Raw genomic sequence first — 22,972 nt, 5'->3', positions numbered from 1 at the left:
CGAAGATAAAACCTTTGACCAGGGAGATACAGGGAATTGTGTCTCTCAGGGATATCTGATTTATGTTCTCTCATGTTTTTAGCAAATTTCAGGGAAAAAAGGGGGTCAGCAGAAATTGGTGACAGTAGCTATTGACAATACATAATTCTTCATCGCAGTGAAAAATCAGTTCTGCATAGCAACAGTTGCAGAAGTTCTCATGGTAGTATGTGATGAAGATAAATTGGTGGACAAAATTTCATGTCAGTAAATAATAAGCATAAGTTGGATGGGAAAAAGGATACTAAGAATTCACTAATAGCAGCCCACTCTCAATCAGGTGTATATTGCAGCTACGAAGGATACACAGTAATTACTAAGGGGTATTTCTGTAACAGTGAACCATCACAAAAAGACAGAATGTTAGCAGTATTTACAAAAACAAAACAAAACAACAAGGACAAAAAAAAAAAAGAAAAACCACAACAGAAAACAAGCCAAAACATAATTTTCTGATGTATAAATTCACATTATGATCTCAAGTATTTTGTGCAGTTTTATTTCCTTTCCCCTGCATCACAAGAAGATACTACTGAAATTGAGCATTATGATATACATTATTATGTATATAAGAATACATAATATACATAAGAAAAAAGACACTAGACTAGACTATACATAAGAAGAAAGACACTAGACTAGAATTAATTAGGTTAAAATTCTTCAATTTGAAAAGGAACAAGTGGAAAAGCAGAAGTCATGTAGGTAGAGAAAATTACAGGTAGCATAATTTGCTGAATAGGATAACTGAGTAGAGGACGAGGGTCATAAAATAAGTTGTTGAGTGAAAATATTGGTTTCCAAATAAAAATTTCAGAAATACTTCTTGTTTTTCCTTTTCACACTAAGTCGACTTTAATTTTTTTCATACTTTTCATGAGTTCAAAAATAGGAGCGTATTTGTGGAATTCCTGATGACTTTTAAGTACTGCACTTATATATAGTCATGAATCATGAAATATCCAGTAATATAGCCATGAATCATGAAATATCATGAAATATCCAGGCCTCAATTAGTTGGAAGTTGGAGAATGCACTGAGTGCACTCTATTTTAACTTTAGAATCTTTCCCTCATCATCTGCTAAGGATTGCTAGTGTTGAGGCATGAGTATAGGAAGGTCCTCTTTACTGCACGTTTTCTTATGACTTAGTATACTAAGTGTACAAGTCAACACAGCAACCAGGGTATAACTGTTGATCTCTGAATCACTTCAGAACTTTTTATAAGAGATCTGCTGTATTTTACTATGGTGCCAGCAATAGCCTGACAGTGTTATTTGCTGTCTAGGTGCTTAAAATTCAGTCTGATTCCACTTCCTTCTTTATGATAACATGTAAAAAAATGAATGGTAACATAATACAAAATGCCTATTTATATTTATCCACTGACCATTTAGGTTGGCTGAAATTATTGAATGTTTTCAAGATATTCAGTCAGTCACCTTTAACTCACTGCTTGGATCTGAAGTGCTGCACAAAAGCATCCAGATCTGTAACTCCCTAGAAGTGTCAAATCCACCTCTTTTGGTTATTTCAATACTTATAGACTATCTCTACTTTTTTTTTTTAATTGAACTCCAGGGATGGATGAAATGTTCTCTGTTCTACTCGCTTTAGTTTTCAGAAAAATTTTCATTGTATTTTTCTGGATTTGTTTTCTCAGCCTTATACTAACCTTGTGCTTTTTGAAGACTCTTGTTTTTCAACATTGATAGACTGTTATACTTTCAGATTATTTGGGTCACTATCTGACTTCGTCTTCTTAGTGTTTTACTTCTGCTGATGTGCAGTTTACTACGAGCTGTTTGTCATAAGAATAGGAGGTGACAGTGGTTAAATCTTTAAATACATATGCTATGTTGAATGCATGAAATGAGAGCAGCTGAGCTCAGAACATAGCTGGAACAAGTGTTCCATAGCAATAGAGTGCTACTGACAAGTTTTGCAACACAGGAGTCTAAGCCAAAGTTTCTCAGTTCCTTTACAAATGAAATATGTAATAGAAAAGTTTTATTAATAAAACAGATGAACAGAGTCATCATGCTAATTCTCTTCTCTGAACTCATTTTCATTATCACATCAGCACATCTTGCCAAAATACAAAATCATTGGAATTGCCATGGATGAACATAAGTATGCTCTTCACCCATGGCACATGTAAAGCAAAGGGGCTTTAGCTTATTACTTGATGAACAGCATTGTGATGTAGTGCGCTCATAGCTGTTGTGTCTTATCTGTCATACGTTCTGACTTGTTTAACTCAGGCTTTAAGAATGTTTTACATGGTAGACAGGTTGGCCTAAAAGAACAACTAGTTCTAGGTAGGGGTGCCAGTGTAAAATTGCTTCAAAATTCTATGCTCGTGTGGGAAGAGACAACTTATCATTCTTTCTCCTTTGCAGGGCAGTAAATCTTTCCAGAGTCTAAACATGATCTTTTCACTATTCCCCGTATTTTTTTTTTTTCCTTTTTTGGTTACCTGTGAAATCTTTACATTCTATCCTATGTCCAGCATAAAAAAAAAAAACCAAAAAACATTGTGAAGCCAAGATGGTACAAGTTAGGATTGAAATAAAAGTATTTTAATTATATAGGCAGCTTAAGGTAGTAGGAAGATCAATAACACTAGATCTGTCTAAGAAGTGCAGTTAATTTATAGTGATTCTTAATATGATAATTGCATTTCTACTTGCTACGTTGCATTATTAGATAATCTACTACTTCTTTGGGATTTTTTTTTTCTTCTTTTTTTTTTTTAGCTCATTCAAACCACAGGCAAAAAGTTGTTTTTGTTATTATTTTTTTTTAACAGAAAGTACTATTTTCTGGATTACATCTTTTTATTTTTTAAATGGGTAGATTGGGCGTCACTAGAAAATAAGAGAAAAATGCTGTCATACTTTATGGAAATAAGGATATTATCTCTATTCAAAAGAAAAATCTGATAATCTTGTGAATTTTGATAGATCTGAGAAGATTGCAATTGGCAAAACTTTGCTTCTTCCACTAACAACTGCTGAATATTGTAACAACCAAATAATTTCATCCGCACATTTGTAGTTTTCCAGGGATCCCTCACAAGAGGGTGACTAATTCCAGCAGACAAGGGATGTGCACATGTCCATGCATATTGACACTTTTATACTACGCTTGGAAGTATAGATGAGGTAATTGAAAGTATTTAAAGGCATGGTTGGTTTTTTTTTGTTTGTTTGTTTGAAACAAAATTAGAAGACTGGGATCACTGCTGTTTTGAATACTTGCTGACATCATGAAGAGCATCATGGTTAAGATGTCCTATTTTAGGCAGGATTTCTTGTGGATAGGTTAGCTGCTCTAGCATGTTACACAAGGCTTTAAGAAGCAGCGTCAGGCTCAGTGTGGGTGAGTTTTCAGTGCTGCCCTTCCCTTTTTATAGTTCTGTCTTGCAAAAGCAGAATATCATGGTTTCTATTTAATCACCTTCGAAATAATTGTCCAATTACACAATAATGTGTTGCTAGTCTTTCATAAGTTTCAAATGTTTCAAAATAGACATGGGAGTGGTGCTGAAGACATCTGCAATTGAAGACATGGGTTGACAGAAAAGAAAATGGAAGATACTTGCAGTGATCAGTACTAAGCGCAGTGTTAGACGTACTCTTCTTGAAGGATAGGTTGCATTAGCTGATATGGTGAGAGGTCGAAATGCCTCTCCTGATTTGTGACATATTAGGGGGAAATATTTTCCTCAAGATGTAAGGTTTTGGTATGAGTTTTGATCAAATAAAATGTTACTAATCACAAATTTCTGTTCTTTATTTTCAGAAGAACGGTGTAACAAATGGAACTCTCTACAAAAAAACATTTATTGAGCACTTTGAACAAGCACCAATGTACGTTGCAGTTCTTACTTTTGTGGGTTTTGGAGTGGGCACAATATTTGGCTACCTGCGAGATTTTATGAGAGCCTGGGGACTAGAAAAACGTAACGTTGCACAAGAGAGAGAACAACAAAAAGTACGTATGAAAACATTATATATCTCAGTATCTTAGTTCAATATATAGAAAAACTCAGAAACCACTTACTGTTGAACACATCATGTCTCCAAATCTCTTTACCCCTGATCTTTTTTAATCCCATCTGACCTTGTCCTTCATAGCAAAAGGCAGAGCCAGCATCTCTGTAATTGCTAACCTTTGTTTATCAAACACCTAGTCACAAAACATGCTGAAATTGTTGTCTTGGCACAAAGCACACATAGCCTGAATTCTTGTGAATCCTAACCTAGAAACTTTTCTGACCTGCATGTTCCTAAGTGAAACTTGCACCTCAGCAAGTTGAATTCTGAATTTGTTTAGATTTTCTGTTGTTCCACCTTTCCTGTCCAGATTACGTCATGATTTGAAATCACACTTGGCACAGTGGAAGGAAAAATGCAAGTAGTGATTCTGTTCCTTTTACATATGAAACTCCTGAAAAAGATTTTCTGTTTTGACTTTCTGAAGATAAGTGCATTTTCAAATGAAATATCATAGTCATATGTTTATCTTGGAATTTCTTTCTCAGTTCCCTTCATGGTTTGACTATTCATGAGCTTTTACTTTCAGACATGCTAGTCAACTCTGCATACCATCCACCAGGCATTATATGTTCAGTTGATTCTCTTGTCTCCTACATACTGTGTCAATTTATTTTTTCAGTTTATTGTATCCAGTGTCTAATATGGCTTTCAGATAAATGATTGTCTTGATTCTGTACCTTCCTTTTAGTTTATTTTCCAAATGAAAATCCGCAGATAGAAACTTACCATCGACCAAACTTGTCTGGCCAACAGTGCTCAGACCATATGCATTGGACTTTAATGTATCAAACATTTACTGAGATACGGCCAGTTGTTTATCTCAGGTTTGGAACGTGCTCTGCACATAACAAAATGCCTCATTTGAAAAATTTGGAATCTGTAAATGAAAGTATTTTTACTTCATCTTGAACTTCCCAAAGATTGGATTGGAAAATAATGCCAACTTCTGAACCATATGAAATTTAAAAACAATAAATAAATAAACCTGCACTTCAAATAAATTAAATATATTTTCTGATTGGAACTGTTTGTAACATAAGAATATGTGGTTATTGTAACCTGCTGCATACTATTCAGTCCATTTTTCCGATGTAATGGGAATGACTTTAGTTCCTTAGCAGACAATTTCCTAGCAACATAACCCTGTGCATGTTTTTAAACCAGGATTTTGTGCCACTTTATCAAGATTTTGAGAACTTTTACACCAGAAACCTCTATATGAGAATACGTGATAACTGGAATCGTCCAATTTGCAGTGTCCCAGGGCCGCAGTTTGACCTCATGGAACGTGTTACAGATGATTACAACTGGACATTTAGGTGAGTCAGCTGATGTTCTTCAGGATTCAGCTTTGTAAATGTTAGTCCTGATATATCTGTGAAGAATGGAAAAAATACATCTAGTCCATTATACGCAGATCCTTAGCTAATGCATACATCAGCACATTTTCTCTATGAAATGAGTCTGTCCCCTTTCTTCTGAATATTGTTTGGCACTGAAAACTGGAAAGGACTGAACTCTATCACAGACTAGTTTTGCTTATCTATGTCAGCCCAAGTAAAGCTGCCTGTGCTTTACTTATAATATCCTAGCCGGAGTATTGCAACAACATTTGTTATATCCCTTTGGACTAGAATAATAATTTCGTGCATTACATAAACGTAGCTTCTAACTTACATAGTGAGTCTCTGGAAGTGAATTTTAACCAGTATACAGCTTGAAAATTTCAGTTTATCACATCTGTTATTGAGTTAAACGTATAGGGAAATTCATCATACAGGCAGTGTTTCGGTGGGAATGTATCACAGTGTTTCCCATGTCATTCACCTCATGTTCATTTTGTAAGTATAATAACACCAATAACTTAGTGGAAGCTGTTGGCTAGCCATTTGAGAAAATAATATCTCTAAGTTGTATCTTTTATAAGCCCTAGTCTTGGTGGGTTTTTGTTGTTTTTTGTTGTTGTTTTGTTTTGTTTTGTTTTTTGTTTTGTTTTTTTTTCTGAAGTCCACAGAAATGCCATTTCACCTAACATCAGTATAATGTCATCAAGCATTATACTGATGTTTGCAAGCAGGATGCAATAATTATTAAATAAGATGTTGACATTGTAAGGATTGTAAATTCCAAATGTAAGTCTGACTTCGGAACAAAATTTAGTGGGAATTTTTTTTTTGTTTCTTTTCATTTTGAGTGTGAGGAAGGGTCACAGCATTCGTTAAAATTTGCTTTGATTACAGGTTTACAGGAAGAATTATAAAGAATGTAATCAATATGGGTTCTTACAACTACCTCGGCTTTGCAGAAACAGATCCTAATGCTTTGAAAACTGTAACCAAAGAGCTACAAAAATATGGAACAGGAATCTGCAGTACTAGACAAGAAATGGGTGAGTAAACAGCTGGATGGTCACCAAAGTTTCTGTAACTGTATGATTTTTCTTACAGATATCTTAAAGGAACTGGATATTTTTTCAGTTGTGTCTTAATTACATCAACAAGTACTTGTTTGAGAACCAAAAGTGGTACTTTGTTGGTATCACACAAGAATATTTTTAAAAGAAAGTATTTCCGATTCTTGGAAAAACTGAAACAAGTATACCATAAAGTGGCCTGGAATTTTGAACAATGAAAGTAGCAGGGTTATGTTTAAAAGAAATACATTAAGTATCAAGACTTCAGTAATTGTTCTAGGGCAAATTTAGTTGCATCCATCTTTGGATGCTCATTACAACTACATCATGCATTAATTACTGTACAGCATAAAGTCTTTTAGAGAGTGAATGTCAGAGGGCATCTGGGATGAGGATTTATTAAAGTAGGGAAACAGTGTTAAGACCTGGTTTAGGTCACGTAGAGAGGCAGTCATAGTGTTTTCTCCTAGGCAGCTAACAGAGGCTCTGTGCTTGTGTGGTCAGTGGAGAGAGAAAAGTTCCTCCACAGACCAGTTCTGTAGAGTAGGTACTTCATGGCTCTGTTGCAGCCTGTCTGCCTCTAACAGAGAACATTTTAAGCAACTGAAGGAAAATACTTCTCATTAATGTGGATACCCTCCTCTCTTTTCCTTTTCCCCACTCATGCTGCTGCAGGTCTGATCTGGATCATACTTCAGCAGATTTGAAAAAATCTGTTTTGTTTTGGTTGGTTGTTTGCTTGCTTGCTTTAATTATTACTTGCCATATTCATCGTAGTAAAATAGAATAGAATAGCTTTGTTCCCAGGCAGATAACATTTCAAAGCTTTAACTAAGCCACACAGTAACAACTAAGGTGGCATGAATTATAAATACAGTGAGCAGTAGGAGTTGAAAAGAATATGTGATGTTAACCTGTCCTCTGGGGTCTTCTGCCTTAACTCCTATAACTGTGCAGACTGTGGAGAGATTATTAAATGCTGCCATATCAGGATGTTGTTGCAGGTAGTTTGGTCTCAGAATAAGCTGATATGAAAGTTTTTAACTTAGTTATTTATATATTTACAAAACACTTCTATTAAAGAAATCTAGTGAAGCTAAACCTTGATGTAGAATATAGAACAGTTATCTCATTCTCAGAAAAGTAACCAAAGGTTGTGTCTAAATATAGTTCAGAAATTAACTTCAGTGAGAATTTTGTAGTCCTGTTCATGCTTTCTACAAAATAATTATGCACATGTCAATTGAACAGACATTCCTGATTAAACACAAAAGCATAGGAACCTGATAACAACAGTGGCTGTTTTTCTAGATTTGTCCTCCATAAAAAATTCCAAGACTTCTCTCACCAGTTTTAGTTCTTTTCTCTTTTTTTAATTATAAGAATAATAAATCACTTTCCTAGCCTGTCATTTAAGACACATTCCTGAGGCTTTAGTGGGACTTTCAATCTGAAAGAAAAATATTTTTCTTTTTTAAGACCAAACTAACTGTTATCCCTTAGGAACAAGGTCTTAGGGTTACAAGTGATAGTTCCGTGAAAGCATTAGCTTGTTGTTTAGTGGTCAAAAGGCAAATCAAATACTGGAAATGATTAGGAAGCGAACCAAAAGTTAACCGTAGAATCTCAGTATGCTGCTGTATAAAGACATGGTTTGCTGTCATCTTAAGTGCTCAGCACAGTTCTGGTCAAAAACACTCAGCAGAATTGGAATGTGTCAGAGAAGGGCAACAGGGATCATCCAAATTTCTCAATCAATTTCTGGGTAAGGATCGACTGAACTTGCTATCTTCAGCTGTCAGAAATGCCAGGCATCTGGCTTGGAAGGAGACAAGAGGGGAAAATTATACGAGTCTTCAATATGATCTGTGGCGTGGAAGAGTGGCCGGAGTTGGCTGTTAGCTGTTTCTTCCCCTGCAAGGTCTACAGGGCATTGTATAAAGTTGGCAGAAGGGTTCCAACTAAATACAGGAGGCAGCTCTTCACAGAGGAGGATAGCAGACCTGAGGAACCTTTCATGTGGCACAGTGCATCTAAAGATAGTTGTTGAGCACTAGTTTACTTAATTAGTTTAGTATTAATTTGTATTACTGCTAATACAACTATGGCCATTACGGTATAATCGTTAACATTGGACTCGTGGACCAGCAAATCGTCATACAAATTTGGCTTGAATCAGGAATGTGCACACATTTGTGTTTCTATGAAGTTAGACATTACTCATGGTAAGGACAGAGTGTTAGGAACTAATGAAGAAATATTCATGAGCAACATTCACAACCTGGCTGTTTTCAGTGTTTCTGATGGCACTATGATTAAAAAGAGATTAAGTGAAGGGTCTTAAGAGATCAACAAGAAAATACAGCGCATTTGCTTGGAGTGTGCCTTCTAAGAGCAGTCACTTGAGTGAATATGAGAAGGTGTTTGTTTGCAGATGGCAAAAATACTGTATCACAGTGTGCTGAGAGGTGAAAGATTTTTCAGTTCTGCAAGGTACATGTGATGGAAACAGTCCCTGAGTAATTTTGATAGTGAAAATTTGAGCTGAAATAAGATCATTCAGGAAAGTTCAAAGCAGATGGAGATCTGGAATGAGGACTTCCTTCGTCAGAGCTTCAGGCTGGGAGGAATGATAAAAAGCATTTGTGTACAGTGATGAAGGTGTTAAAAGCACAGCAAGGTTAAACTTTGTAAAGCCAGAATAAATATGCTGCATTAACTGTGTATATGTGTGTGTATATATATATATATGTATGCACACACTTAATTTATTTTAATTATCTTGTCAGATTAATGAATAGGTATCTAAATATTTGAAATAATGTGTATTCTTTCTGTATGAATATGAATTCTCTTTCTTCCAAGCAAATCAGTACGTTTTTATGGCTAGAGTGGGAGTTGGCCACTGCTGGATACAGGCTCACAAGCCTTTTCTCTGAGCACATTGCAACATTCCTATGTTTATAGTCAGCCTTTTCTAAGGAATGTAAGGTAAAGTCAGCAAGAGAAAATTATGCAAATATATGCAAAAATAATTATTTAAAACTGTATCCCACTTTGCTGATAGCAGAAAATAATAAGATTTGTGTGTGTTTGTTTGTTTGTTTTTGTGTCTGAAATAAAGCAGATTATCGTGCCCTAAACACTCCTAGACTTAGCACTGGGGCGGTGACAGAGGTGCTGCATGAGCAGCTAGTAGTTCCAGTGCTCTATTTATCTTAACACACCATTATTCCTTATGGAGATTACATAAATGAGTAACAGGAGCAGGCATATCATTAGTGCTCTTTAAGCAACCGAGCAGGATTCCTGCCCTTTTGAAATCCTTCTCCTGTGATTATGTCTTGGACCAAAAGACAAGACGGAGCCTGCACAGAACACTTGCAGAATGATTCATTCTGGAGGGCATGGTTGGGAACTTACCTTTTAATGCCTGCCTTGCACTGGTTGTATAAATTTTTGTTTGTTTGAGGATTTTTGTTATTTGATTATCTGATTGCTAAAAAGCAAATCTGAAAATGTGCCAACAATTACGTTGCGGAAGTAACTTCATCCTCGTCATATATTTCTGTAAGGTTTTAAGGCCTAATATGAATTTCTAGCAGCAGATTCAAGAAGATAAAAATAGTTGTTTGTCTTTCCATCCTTTTATAGCTTTATATTCATAGCTTTATTTATAGCTTTATATTCATAGCTTTAATGATGGCAAGGGCCATTTGAAACTCAGTACTGAACAAATAACTAAATGGTTCATTCTTCAGTTCAGAGAAAGTGATAAGGAATTAAAGTTCCTTTAAGTTTCCAAATGGGAACTTAAGGAAAAACAAACAGTTGCATAAACAAGAATTAGCACGTATGTATATTTGGCAATCTTGGCTTTCTGATAGGGCAGAGCATACATCAGGAAGCAGTTAATGAGAGGAATTTTCCTTTTTGCCATCTTCTGCTAATTTCTTTTTCCCCTTTTTTTGCCTAGCCTCTTGTAAATAACTGATACAACTTACGATCAAAAGGTCAGGTTTGTTCCTGTTATTTCACCATTGCAAAGGTGTTTTTGTAAAGTGTGGTTAAGTTCCAAACAACTCAACTTCTGACAGTTTGGACTAGGTGTCAGGAGTAAATAGGGGTTGTGTGGTCTGTATAAAGCACAGAAGCCATCAAATATGTGTATGTTAAGTTCCCAGTATACTAGCTTATCTATATACTTATACACAGATATTTACACACTTTAAATCATCTAATCATCTGAGTTGGAAGTGACCTTTAAAGGTCATTTAGTGCAATCCCCTGCACCTTACAGGGACACCTACAGTAGATCAGGTCACTTAGAGCCCCATCCAGCCTGACCTTGGGTGACTCCAGGGACAGAGCATCCACCACCTCTCTGAGCAACCTGTTCCAGTGTCTCCCACCCTTACTGTGAGGAAAAAAAACTTCACGTCCAATCTAAATCTCCCCTCTTTTAGTTTGAAACCGTTTTCCCTTGTCCTGTTCCAACAGACCCTGCTAAACAGAATGTCCCCTTCTTTCTTATACCCCCTTTAAGGTGCTGCCATCCATGTTTTGATGTTATCAAGGCTTTAATTCAACTGCAAGTTTTAGCTGTGCATTTTTATAATGGGAGCAATATCAAACAAAACCAGACAATCCAAACTAAACCGGACGTTTGTAAAAATCTGTCTACTCTTTTCTGAGAATCAGTAAATAACACAGGTACATTATTAAATCTGTGGTACCTGAAGTGTTTTGTTGGTTTGAAAGTCCTGTCAGCAGATGGCAATGTTTAGAAAGCATGAACATTTCCTTTATTCAAATGCTTCCTCAAAACCCACTTATTTAGGGGCTCTTTTATGTACATGCAGCCTTAAAGGAGGCATCTGCATAACATTACTATGTGCTTCTCTCCCTCTTTTTGATCACTGTGTATTACTGTACAAGTTTAGGCTCTGCTCCTCCTGTGGACTCTGTGGGACTGTGATACCATCTGGATAATCCATTCTTGTGGAGTGATGTGAAAACGCAATACAGTTTCTCCATCTTTTCTTTCTTCATCCTTCCAGTAATAACTCATTTGATATTCCTTTCTAAAACTGTGTATGTGTCTCAGTAGTATTATCTCTGACAAACATCTTACTAGAGCTGGTGACCTCAGGTTTCCAATTGGGCAGGGATCTTCAGGTGACTTGTTTTGCTCCACACCCAGTTAAAGGTACCTCTGACAAACCATCATTTACTGTGAGTGATGGTTCTTACAGTGGCAAGTCGCATCAAGATCACCAGTTGTTGTGGAGGTGACTTTTAAGAAAATCAATTCTTTTTCTTTCAAAAGTGGCTTGTTGTTATATCAGTTTATTCATCTAGCTTTGGTTTTACTTGAAGCAAACAGATATTTTCCTTTATTCCTTTCAGAATTTCAAATTAAAAACTACAGTAAAAGATACTGTTGACAGCGTTTGCATTGTAACCGGTACATGTCATTAGCAAGTAAGAACCTAAAAGACTCTGTTGTACAAACAGTGTCATTAGCCATTTGTCTCAGCTGTAGGAAGTGTCAAAACTAAACTGCCATGGGTTGTGGGAGCTTTCAGGCTTTGTGTATCTAGGAGACTGACAGTGACTTGCACTCCAAGGACATGGCTAAGTCTATGAAAGTGTGCCATGACAAAAATTACTTGTTCCCTGTCCCCAGAATGCGGTTAAGGGAGGAAACTGGGTCAGCATTTTATAAGGAGGGGATTTACTATTTACTATTCCTTTTTTTTTCCAATCAGTGGAAAGTGTTGTGATGTAATAGTTGTCCTTTATACTGCGCCCACAGAGTGATCCAGGCTGGAGAAATCTTCTGATGAGATTAAATAAATGCAACACTTTTAAAATAAATATCCATTCTACTGTAAAGCTGAGAAAATACAAGCTGGTATGCATTATCAATTCCACTTTTCCTAATATATGTGGCTATCACTAACCTCCCACAGTCAGTACTGATGTGTATCATATTGCTCCTCCAACACCTCATCTACCACCTACAATATTGCCATTATGATTGAAGTAATTCAACCCTAGGGATGATATTGCAAATACTTGTTGTTCAGGTTTTGGTTTTGCAAAACAAACCTTTATTGATTCCAATTTCCAGTTGAGTATTTGTAGGCAATAGTGGTATACATCATCATCTGTATTCAATCTTGGGATTAGTGGATAAGATAGAATAGGTTACTTTCTGAGTATCTGATTCTTCATCATCATAAAATCATTTTAAAAAGGTCAAAAGTGTGGTATTCTCATCTAAAAATGCTTGAAGAGAATAATTCGTAGTGAGTCAGGCTTTCCTTATTTGTAAAAATAGGAAACTTACATTGCAACCCAAAAAGCGATTAAAATGATTCTTTAAAATGACTGCCTTGCAAAGCACACACTGCTTCTTTCTCATGCTTTCACAAACGTACTTCTAATTAAGTCTGTCACCATAATGTGGTTGGCTTCAAGCTTCCTCTTCAGACTACATCTTCTCTTGTATGTGACCATAGCAGTGCAAGGAGCACTAGGGCAACTGACTAGATATGTCAGATACCAATGACTGCTGTAACAAAGATGGAGACTGAAGAAAAAAATCCCCAAAAAAACAATTACAGAGATAACTGTGGAAATACACCAAGACCTATTGGGCTTGCAAGTTAAAAGAAAGAGCCTTGCAGATGTGGTTGTGACCTGTCCAGCTGACAGCTTGATCTGAAATGCAGTTTTTGTATTTCGTGGAGCTCAGCTACTAAGCTGTGTGCAGGGCTAGCACGTATGCTTGTGCATGTTGGGATCTGCAAATGCAAAAAGCAGCCACCCTCCAAGATTTTCATGCATCTACTGGAAGTTTAAGAAATTCAGTGAGAAGAACTAACAAAAGCACTATGTCACCACAACAGCTGAGTTAGTGCTGATACTGAAACTGTACTGTCATTGTGGTTAATTTTTGTTTTTAATGAGCTTTCTTCCATGGTAAAGATAAGATCAACTTCCTGACTCAAAATCCTTGTCAGGACCCTTTAGCCAAGCTTCCACTTTCCTCCATTTTTCTGCCCTGTGCCTATCACAGTAAACGCTGAATTCCTGTTCCAATTAATTGTAATCCACTTTGCCTTTATTATTGTGACATCAATTTGTGCATCTCAAGTAAGGCGAAAGGTTCACTTTTCTTCTGTTCTCTGCTTGGAGTATTATTCATAGGGGAAATATTGTCAGAATCCACAGGATACTTTCTTTTCTTCCCCACAGATCATCTTGTAAGAATTCCCTCATCCTTGGTACCACAATACACAGCCAGGAAAACCAAGACTAGAGACTTGACAGATTGTTCTTCAAAGTTATTTGTTATCTCTCAACACAGCTCTTCTGTTTATTCTCTTTTGTATTTTGTTGTTGTTCTTTGTGAGTTAGTGAACAAAGATATTGCTTTTGCTAGACATCTGGAACACCTTATTTGTTTGGAGACTCCTTGCTGTAATATTAGACAAGTAATATCCAGTAAAGAAGACTCGGTGTTGCCTTGGCATGTAAGTTTGACTACCGAGAGGGAAGAAAGAATATAGTTACCGGTAATGGAGAGTAACTTAACTTTTAACAGGATGGAGTGAGCTTTCATCTGTCGGCCAATAAAATATCCTAATTAAGGATTTTGTACTCACACGTACAGACATTCAAGAGAAAAAATGAAGACCTTTGTTATAGTCCTTCTCTGCTTCCTCATTCAGAAGAAACTCAAAAATGCCTAACGTGTTTGTCCTACACATAAAAAGGAGGCTCATTCCTCACTAGGGGAGGAGTAGCAAGGGGGAAGCAAGAAATGCCTCTTCAGGATAAACTACATCAACAGTTGCTGCAATAGGAAAGAGAATCTTACTTCTTTCTAAAGCAACTACTTTCCTATCTTAACAACTGTATTTAGCATTATTTATAGCTGATTTGCATCCTTGCTTTTTCTTGTTTTATCCCACATGTACAGAATATGAATGGAAAAACTTAAATAGAACTAAAAATAAAAAAGAAAAAGAAAAAAGCCATTTTTCTTAATGATAGATTTCCCGACTCGTGCTTTTGAATGTTTTATATCCTTAGAATTAATAATTTTCGTGGTCTAATGAGATTGCCTATGTTTGTTTCTGCAGGGACCCTAGACAAGCATGTAGAACTAGAGAATCTTGTGGCCAAGTTCCTAGGTGTGGAAGATGCTATGGTGTTTGGCATGGGATTTGCAACAAATTCGATGAATATTCCAGCCCTTGTTGGGAAGGTGAGTACTTCCTGATGAAACACACTGAGCTATGGTTTGTTAATTGTTTTAAAAGCTGTATTCTGGACATGTATCAAATGGAAAGACTTAATTGAGGAATGAAGCTTGATATCAGGAAGGCAAAACAGCTTCAGCATTTCTGATGAATGGATCTCTGGCCAGCCCTTGCAAAGAAGGCTGGCAGCAAATGCAAGTCTAAAGATGAGGCCGTGTAACGAAAGTTTGGTTCTTATTTGATTCTGAAGGAATCTCATCTCTAATTTGGAGTACCCAATGACAAGGCAGGAGAATCTATAATCCCATTCATTGCAGCTCCTGATGCAACAGGTTCATATACTGTGATGTTAGCTGGGAAAATTGTTCTTTCCAATTCAGGCTAGTATGAAACAGTATTTCCCCTTTGATGGAGATGGAATGAATTCACTACATGATATATGTTCAAGATTTCTTCCTAAGAACCTGATGAGTGGTGAAATTTCCTCACTTTTGAGAAAGAATCCAGCTTTTACAAGAGGTTTATAAAATATATGTATGCGAAGATTGGGCTGGGGGAAGTGTTCAGCTGCTTAGGACGTGAACTACAGTCTACCATAGTGCTGGAAAAGTAGTCAAGTGACATCAAAAGAAATAGTTCAAAGAGGTAAATCTGTGAAGTTGTAAACGTGCACAACAGCATAAAATAATTTTCTCTAACTTAGCTCTAATATGTTTATCCCTCAGCTAGCTGGCCTTGTGTGGAGACACAGGCCTTTGTCAGAGGTGGGATATTTAGGTACAAGTGACAAAGTTATTACTTTATTATATAGAATATAACTATTTAGTAAAAACTAATATTAATTATTATTATAAGGTGTTATTTACTGCAGATATTGTATAGTTGTCCTGTATTTGGGGGTTTATTCCTAAATTTTCCTTATAATTAAATCTAGGAGTTATATTGTCCTGTCAAGATGCACATATCTAACCCTTACTGTTATATCAGTCTTTAAGCAGAATCATGTAGCTACTTCTAATCCTTGATAAAATCTGTTTCCTAAGTAAATATTTACTTAATATCGTGTTGTCCTTGTACTGGACAGTGAAATGTCACAATGTAAAATACGCAATAGAAAACAGAGTTAAATTAGAGTTCCAGCTTGAATTTCAACTGTGAATCCTGGCTCTTGCTTGATATAACATACAAAATCATTTTTTCTGCATTTTTTAATTTCTATAAGGAAATCGAGTTTTCAGCTGAGTTTATCAGTGAAACATACACTACAGATGAATTGTGTATGAATTTACTAGAGAAAGAGCAAGATCACGCCCAGTGCCTTGACTCTACTTGAATCTTAATGGCAGCCTCAGTCCATCCTGGTCTTATTTCAGTTATCAACCAACTGATGTTAGTCCTGTCTTGGTTTCAGTTCTCTTTATGTTAATCTCATGCACTTCCTGGGAATGTCTGAGAATCTGAATTTTGTTTCTGCCTGCCTTTGCAGTTGGTTCCTGCAGAAATTCCAATTCACATGTAATAGAGATTAATTGATGCGTATTTATGTATATATAGACATAACTATGATGAAACACTCACACATGCACTTGCAAACAGCCTCCCACTTCATGCAAATGCTTATTGTACTCCTTCTCCACAGGGTTGCCTCATTCTAAGTGATGAATTGAACCACACTTCTCTCGTTCTTGGTGCAAGACTTTCAGGTGCTACTATTAGAATCTTCAAGCATAATAGTGAGTATTGAAGTTGAAAATGCTTTGAGGTGCAAATATGTCTGCCTCTACAGCAAGAGCGCATCCTTTCAGTGCATTCATTCAGTTCCCAGATTAAGTTTTTAATATATGCACAACATTGAGTGATCTCAGGTTGGGAAGAAATCGGCAGTGTAAGATTGTATTTGCTGTCCTGCAAGGTCTGGATTATCAGGTTAGATTTTCATTTTTGAAGGTGTTCAGAGAAAGGCAATGAAGCTGATAAGGGTCTGTTGCATTTATAAGGAGTAGCTGAGGGAACTGGGATTGTTCAGACTGGAGAAGAGGAGGCTCAGAGGTGACCTTATCACTCGCTACAAATGCCTGAATGGAGACTGTGGTGAGGTGGGGGTCAGCCTCTTCTCCCATGTAGCTAGCAATAGAACTAGAGGGAATGGCCTCAAGTTGTGCCAGGAGAGATTCAGGTTGAACATTAGGAAGTATTTGAGAATGATCAGGCACTCGAACAGGCTGCCCAGGGAGGTAGTGGAATCACTGACCCTGGAGATGTTCAAGAAGTGTTTAGATGTTGTTCTGAGAGGCATGGTTTAGTGGGAAATGTTGGTGATAGGTGGGTGCTTGAACTGGATGATCTTCAAGTTTTTTTCCAACGTTGGTGATTGTATGATTCTATGAGATCTGGAGTCTTAACCTCCTTACTGTCTTTTTGAAATGTTGAATGAATCTGTGCTGCTGTAAAGGTTTTGTTACTGTCACCGTAACAAAATAGTACAAACGTATGTTAAAAGAACGTAATCTACGTTTCCTGCCTCATTTCTAGCAGTTACATTAACGTGGTGTACCTGTGAGAAGGTCTCCCCAAATCCCAGAGAGGGAAATACCAAAATGCAGATGATTACATTAAGATAACCATCCCAAATAAACTTTGATTTTAGTGTAGAAATCATACTAATGCCAAATATTAACTTTGTAATCATATAATTATCTTCAAAAATACTCATGCTTTTTAACTTTTAGTTAATGATGCTGTGGTCACAGTCGGAGAGATTGTGATTGGCTTTGATGACATGAGCTTGTTCTTTTCCTTTATTTCGCCTTGCAAATTTCCTTTATATCACTACTGCAGCCACCAGGCAGTAATTGCAACAAAGATTAAGCTAGAGAAGTGGTGAGGAATAAGAAAAGAGATCTGATTACCTTTAGTAATAACTAATACAGTCCTGTCTATTATTGTGTTGTGTTCAGCCCTGAGGTGAGCAAAGCTGAATTATGTATATGCTGTAACAAGCCTAAGGATCTCTCGAAATGATAGGCACACTGTAATTATAATTTAAGATGGTGTTGCAATTAATATCTATTCATAATTTGGACAAGAAGTATTTTCCGAAGATCATGTAAAAGTTGATGATCATGTGATCCAGAATGTTTTTACAGCAGTAATTATTCATAGATTGGACAATAGCATGCCCCAACTTGGTCCACTTCCATGTAGATACTCCAGACATGGCTGCTGTACTAGCCTTCTCTCAACTAGAATTCCTCGCACTTTGTAAAAGAAAACCAGAACATCCTTCAGATCATCTTGTCCACATTTTTAAGCACAAGTGAAATCATACAGGTGCTTTTCATTCTGACTTCTAAATGCAGAGACAACTTTATCCACTGGCATGAGCTGGCTCATTTCCTTTGAAGCTGTGTCATACAAATACTGTTGGACCTAGGGTTGCCCTACACTAAAGGCAGAAGGGATGCCAGGTGGTAGCATCACTGTTACTCAATACACACCTTCTGTGTAAGAGAGTCAAATTATAAATTCAAATCAGGTAGCACATTATGTAGTTACCTTTTTGCTATTGTATTGGATCTTGAGAAAGCAGACTATTTATACACTCCTTGTTGCTAACATCAGCCTCTTTTAAAACTGCCCAGAACATGCATAATTTGGCTTTGACTTGGAAGAGTGAGGTGTGAATGTTTCTTGCAGTAACTATAAATGATTATCAAAATGAGGAGAGATAATTATGTAGCAATTTAGCAAAGCAATGGCATGTTTTATGAAGTGACTATTTCTTGAATATAGTACAAATGAAAGGTGTGTGATGGTAACTTCCCTTTCTATGGTGTTTTCTTGACACTATAAATCTTTCCATTCTGTTCCCCTCCCATTATAAAAAAATGATTTTCAAAACTGTTATAGGAAACTGTATTCTATGATGAAAAAAAATTTCATGCTTTAAATATGTTACAGAAAAGATTAATAATTGCTATTTATAGCTGTTACTGATGCAAATCTATCTTTCAATAGTTATTATATGGCTATGTCCATGCGAGTGAAAGTCATTTGAATCCAAAGAGTATAATCTGTAATACTGGATCTCTTCGTCATTACATGAAAGTAAATAATTACGCTTATTTCATTAGTTAGCAAAGTACTGATCTCTATATATTACCTTAATTATGTATAATATTCTTTTTCTTACAAAAGTTAATTAGACTCTATTTCAGTTAGCGGGTGGCTGTCCTAAGCACTGCAATTTTCACCCAAAAAATTCTGAGTAGTTTATGAAGAACCAACAGAATTATTAAACCTTTATGCCTCTCCTTAGTTTTTTAAAAAATCTCCTTTTTTGGCAAAACCTTTGCACAGTTAAGGTGTATGAGAACGATTTCAACCCTTAAAGACAATAATGGAGCAAAAATGAGATACAGATCTGTAAGTCCTTTTTTATTTGGATATAGGTATGTGCTGTGCATCCTGACTACAGGTGATCAATCCCTTCCTTGGTAAACAGACAGGAATTTACAGGCTTGTGCTGAGATAAATGCACAAGCACAATACTTGCACGCCATCCAGATGAGAGAAATTTAGAATACTCAGTTGTGACCACCAAAAACACCAGGACTACATTCCCTTCCTGTGGCTCTCACTTGCAATGTCGCTGGTCTTTGCCCCTCCAAGGTCTCAGGAATATGTTCTGAAGAGTGGGGTTAGGGTTTATTTTGGTATTACTGTTCATTATTATTATTATTGCTACTTATTTATAGGATCAAAATTAAGAGTCTTGCATTATTTGCTCATACTGTTGGGCCTGATTTGCACCAGGCTCTTTCACTGTAGGTACAATGAAACATACCCTTCCAACAGTGAGCCTATAGGCATTGCTGTTGCTGAGGCACATGTGGACATACCCAGCCCAGTTGAACCGTAACAGGACGAGTTAGTGGTACAGCACAACCTTCAGGAAGAACAATACAGCCGGGTGAAGCCAGTTGGTGAATCACAGCTTTTCTGTTTTCTGAAGATAGCCATTGTAATGGTTGAAACCTCCCACTGCCATCTCCATGCTATTTGCACAGCAAGGAGGTGAGGTTTTGGTCTTTTGAATTTTCTCCTCTGCATCACCCAGCCTTTTTCCAGCTTCACTTGGTGCTGCTTAGGTTGTGTTGCCAGTAACTGACAATGAGTTGAGGTACACGGGTGATCTTTCAGTTACCTGCCAGATCACTAAGATGCTCATTGCTTAAAAATAAATACTCATTTATCTATTTTCTTTTTGTTTATTCCTCAGATATTCTTCTGCAAAGCCCTTCTGGCAGCTGAAATAATTCTCTTTTAGGACAATATTTCTTAACCTAACACTAGGAGCTGTAAGTCCGACTAGCTGTAAAATAGAATTGATTAGGTTAATTGGTTGCATTAAGGGGTGCCTTTTCAGTTGTAGAATGACCAGGCCTGATATCAAAACCCTAAAGATGAGCATAGAACTCAGCACTCTCAAATGTACGTAGTAGTGTTTTTAATGGGCTAAAATTGTTCCTGCTTGCCCGTGAAGCATCTGCCTGCCATGTCCCCTGCTATGATCTGTGCATCATGCCGACACTTCCTGGGCAGTGACTTTTCTAGGGAGCTGGAAAAGAGGAGCACTTCCACCTCTGAAATGCAGTGGTTCCAGCAGCACAGCCTAACAGCCAGCGTGTGGTGGGAGGAGGGCAGGAGGCAAAGACATCTTCCTGTTCCTGTGGCTATAGTGGCCTCACTCTTCTTTGGTTTCTAAGATGTTGTTTTTTTATTAACATCATATACATGAAGGCTCTTTTTCAGAACCTCCTACCTTTTTCTTGGTTAAATATTTGACCAAATCCCTTGGCTGTTCCAGTAAAGCTTGAAAAGCAAAAGAAAACAGCAATTAATCAGATCATGATTTTATCAAGGGTTTTCCATCACAGCAATTCTGGGTCTTACGGTGGTGTGAGATGAGAGCATGATAGCATCGCTCAGTAAGTGAATGAGGTTGTTCCTGACTACATCCAGGTGGATTCTGTTCATATTAGCTTGTATAAGAAGGTGCTGTACAAGAGTTAGCATTTGTTTGCTCTTTCTAGTTCTGCTGCATTTTTCCCATGTAGCATCAAGCAACTAAATTGCAGTCACATTTTCAGGGTTAGATTTGCAATTGCTTGTGCAATCTGTGTGAATGTCGTGACTACACACAGAAGTCAGGCCACAGGGGGAAAAATTCAGTTCCCTTCATTGCTAGGGACTTGCACTTCACCATGCAGTCAAAGTAAGTGATACTATGAGGAAGGCAGGGAATTGCAAGGCACAGTCAAGCACCAGTGGTAGATGAAAATCTGGCCTCTAATCTAGCGCTTGAATCCACATCTGAAAAGTGAGGATCACAGTGGTACATTCCCAACTCCTCCTCACACACCTCATAAGAGTATTGTCAAAACAGTAAGGGGTATTTTTGGGTTCTCAGAGACCAGGTGGTTGATGACAAATGTGTGTCATGCAGGTGTGAGCTCTCTGGATTTCCATACAAAATGTTTCCTGCTTGGACAACAGGTGAACTTCTGTTATTCCAACAACAGCGTTTCTTGGTCCACTCATTCAGATTAGAGCTTTGGAATTGGTATGTGTGTGTAGGAAGACCTTGTATTGAAAATACAGCTATCTGGAGTGGTTGTAGTTCACACTGAAGGAGTAGCACAGGACCCTCATACTTCTCTAGGGAAAAAAAAATATATATTTTGTTTTATTTATTATGTATTCTCTGGGGGAAAAAAAAAGTATAAAACTACATACGCATGCCTTCAATAAAGTAAGTAAATAAAACGGACAGGTAAGAAAGTGAAAATTCTCTTTGGTTGTAGTGGCTTAGTATGTGATGGTTCACTAGGGTTTTTTTATTTTTTTCTCACAGAAGTGTAAGCAGTCCATGAGTTTCAGAAGGGAGGGCACTGTTCAAGCTCTTACAGAGCAGGATGAAATCCACTTTACCCACTAAGGCTTTGTCCTCTGGCTACTATCAGAGACAAGATTGTTGCACTAGATAAGGTGACCTCAGCCTAATCCAGTTCAGCGTGTATTTCCCTGTGACACATACAGACGCTGCCACAGAGAGGAGGCTGGTATATCCTGCTCTGAGCATGCTGTGTCTGCATTTGCCCTTCCTGATTTGGGAAAGCCATGTCTGACTTGCCAGATGTGAGTTGGAAGTTTTCCTGAGCTCTTCACTTACACTCAGCTACATATTTCTTGGGGGATATTGGGGGACAGTCTTTGACTGTTTGGTGGCTGCAGCAACCACCACTTCCCCTCCAACCTCTGACAAAAAAAGAAAAAGAAAACCCCTTGCAGTGATTTCCCTTTGCTCTAGGGATTTGACAGGAAGGATAGCATCAGAGTGGGGCACTTGGTCACCTATGACAGGACAATGACCAGGAAAGGAACCCACAAGGGGAGGGAGCTGGTTGTGTGCAAGACAGAGGGAGAAGGAACAGGCAGCCAGTGTCTGTGTGAACTTGGACAAGAGGGCAAACTGAGAAACTGAAAATGAGAGTGGCAAACATAAATTGAAGGAAAGGAGACGGTGATAAGGGTAGCAGTAGCCTCTTCATTTTAATTAAAAAGTACTCAGTTGACATCATGCAGGAGGATTTCAGCCCACACAGAAGAATGATGATGATGTCCTCAGGATTGCGGTGTGGGGATGAGGGGTGGAGACTCCGTGTCTCCCTGCAGGGAGGGACAGCATGTCTGTGAGAAGGCAGGGCCCCGCGGGAGCCTGAGTCCCACCTACACTGGAAGGCAGCATGACACACCACTACCTGCCCAGGTCCAGGCTCGCTTTCACCCAGCAGCAATTTGTGGTGATATTTCCACTGAAGCAACTCTGAAGGATCCCAAACAAGGATTATGCAACTTTGTATTTACTAAAATCCAAAGTGATCCACTGTCCCTGCTTAGGAAACCTTAGTCTCTAAATTCAAACAATATTTCAGGGGAACTGAGGCAAGGACAAATTTGATTATGCTTCCAGTAATTAACCAAGTGAAGTTCCTATATCCACCTCCTGGGCCTGGCAAGCAGTTGTTTGCCTCTGCCACTGAAAATCTAGGGCCAGTAATGGTCTAACAAGGAAGGACGGTTATTTTCCTCATAAGTGGTTATTCAAGATGAACGT

General features: G+C 37.6%; 1 protein-coding gene across 1 annotated transcript in view; it reads left to right on the top strand.

Moving 5' to 3' along the window:
• Positions 1-22,972, top strand: part of SPTLC3 (serine palmitoyltransferase long chain base subunit 3) — a 76,084-nt gene that overhangs the window by 26,601 nt on the left and 26,511 nt on the right. The window contains exons 2-6 of the mRNA XM_065739413.1: positions 3,848-4,039; positions 5,269-5,423; positions 6,345-6,493; positions 14,674-14,798; positions 16,433-16,526. Coding sequence (XP_065595485.1) covers positions 3,848-4,039; positions 5,269-5,423; positions 6,345-6,493; positions 14,674-14,798; positions 16,433-16,526 — 715 coding nt within the window. The remainder of the gene's footprint in view (positions 1-3,847; positions 4,040-5,268; positions 5,424-6,344; positions 6,494-14,673; positions 14,799-16,432; positions 16,527-22,972) is intronic.

Source organism: Cyrtonyx montezumae, unplaced genomic scaffold (genome assembly GCF_038088225.1).
Source record: "Cyrtonyx montezumae isolate F1298 unplaced genomic scaffold, pur_monq_1.0 scaffold_24, whole genome shotgun sequence".
Classification (NCBI taxonomy): Eukaryota; Metazoa; Chordata; class Aves; order Galliformes; family Odontophoridae; genus Cyrtonyx; species Cyrtonyx montezumae.
The sequence above is the reverse complement of the archived record's forward strand: the minus strand, read 5'-3'. Positions and strand labels throughout refer to the sequence as shown.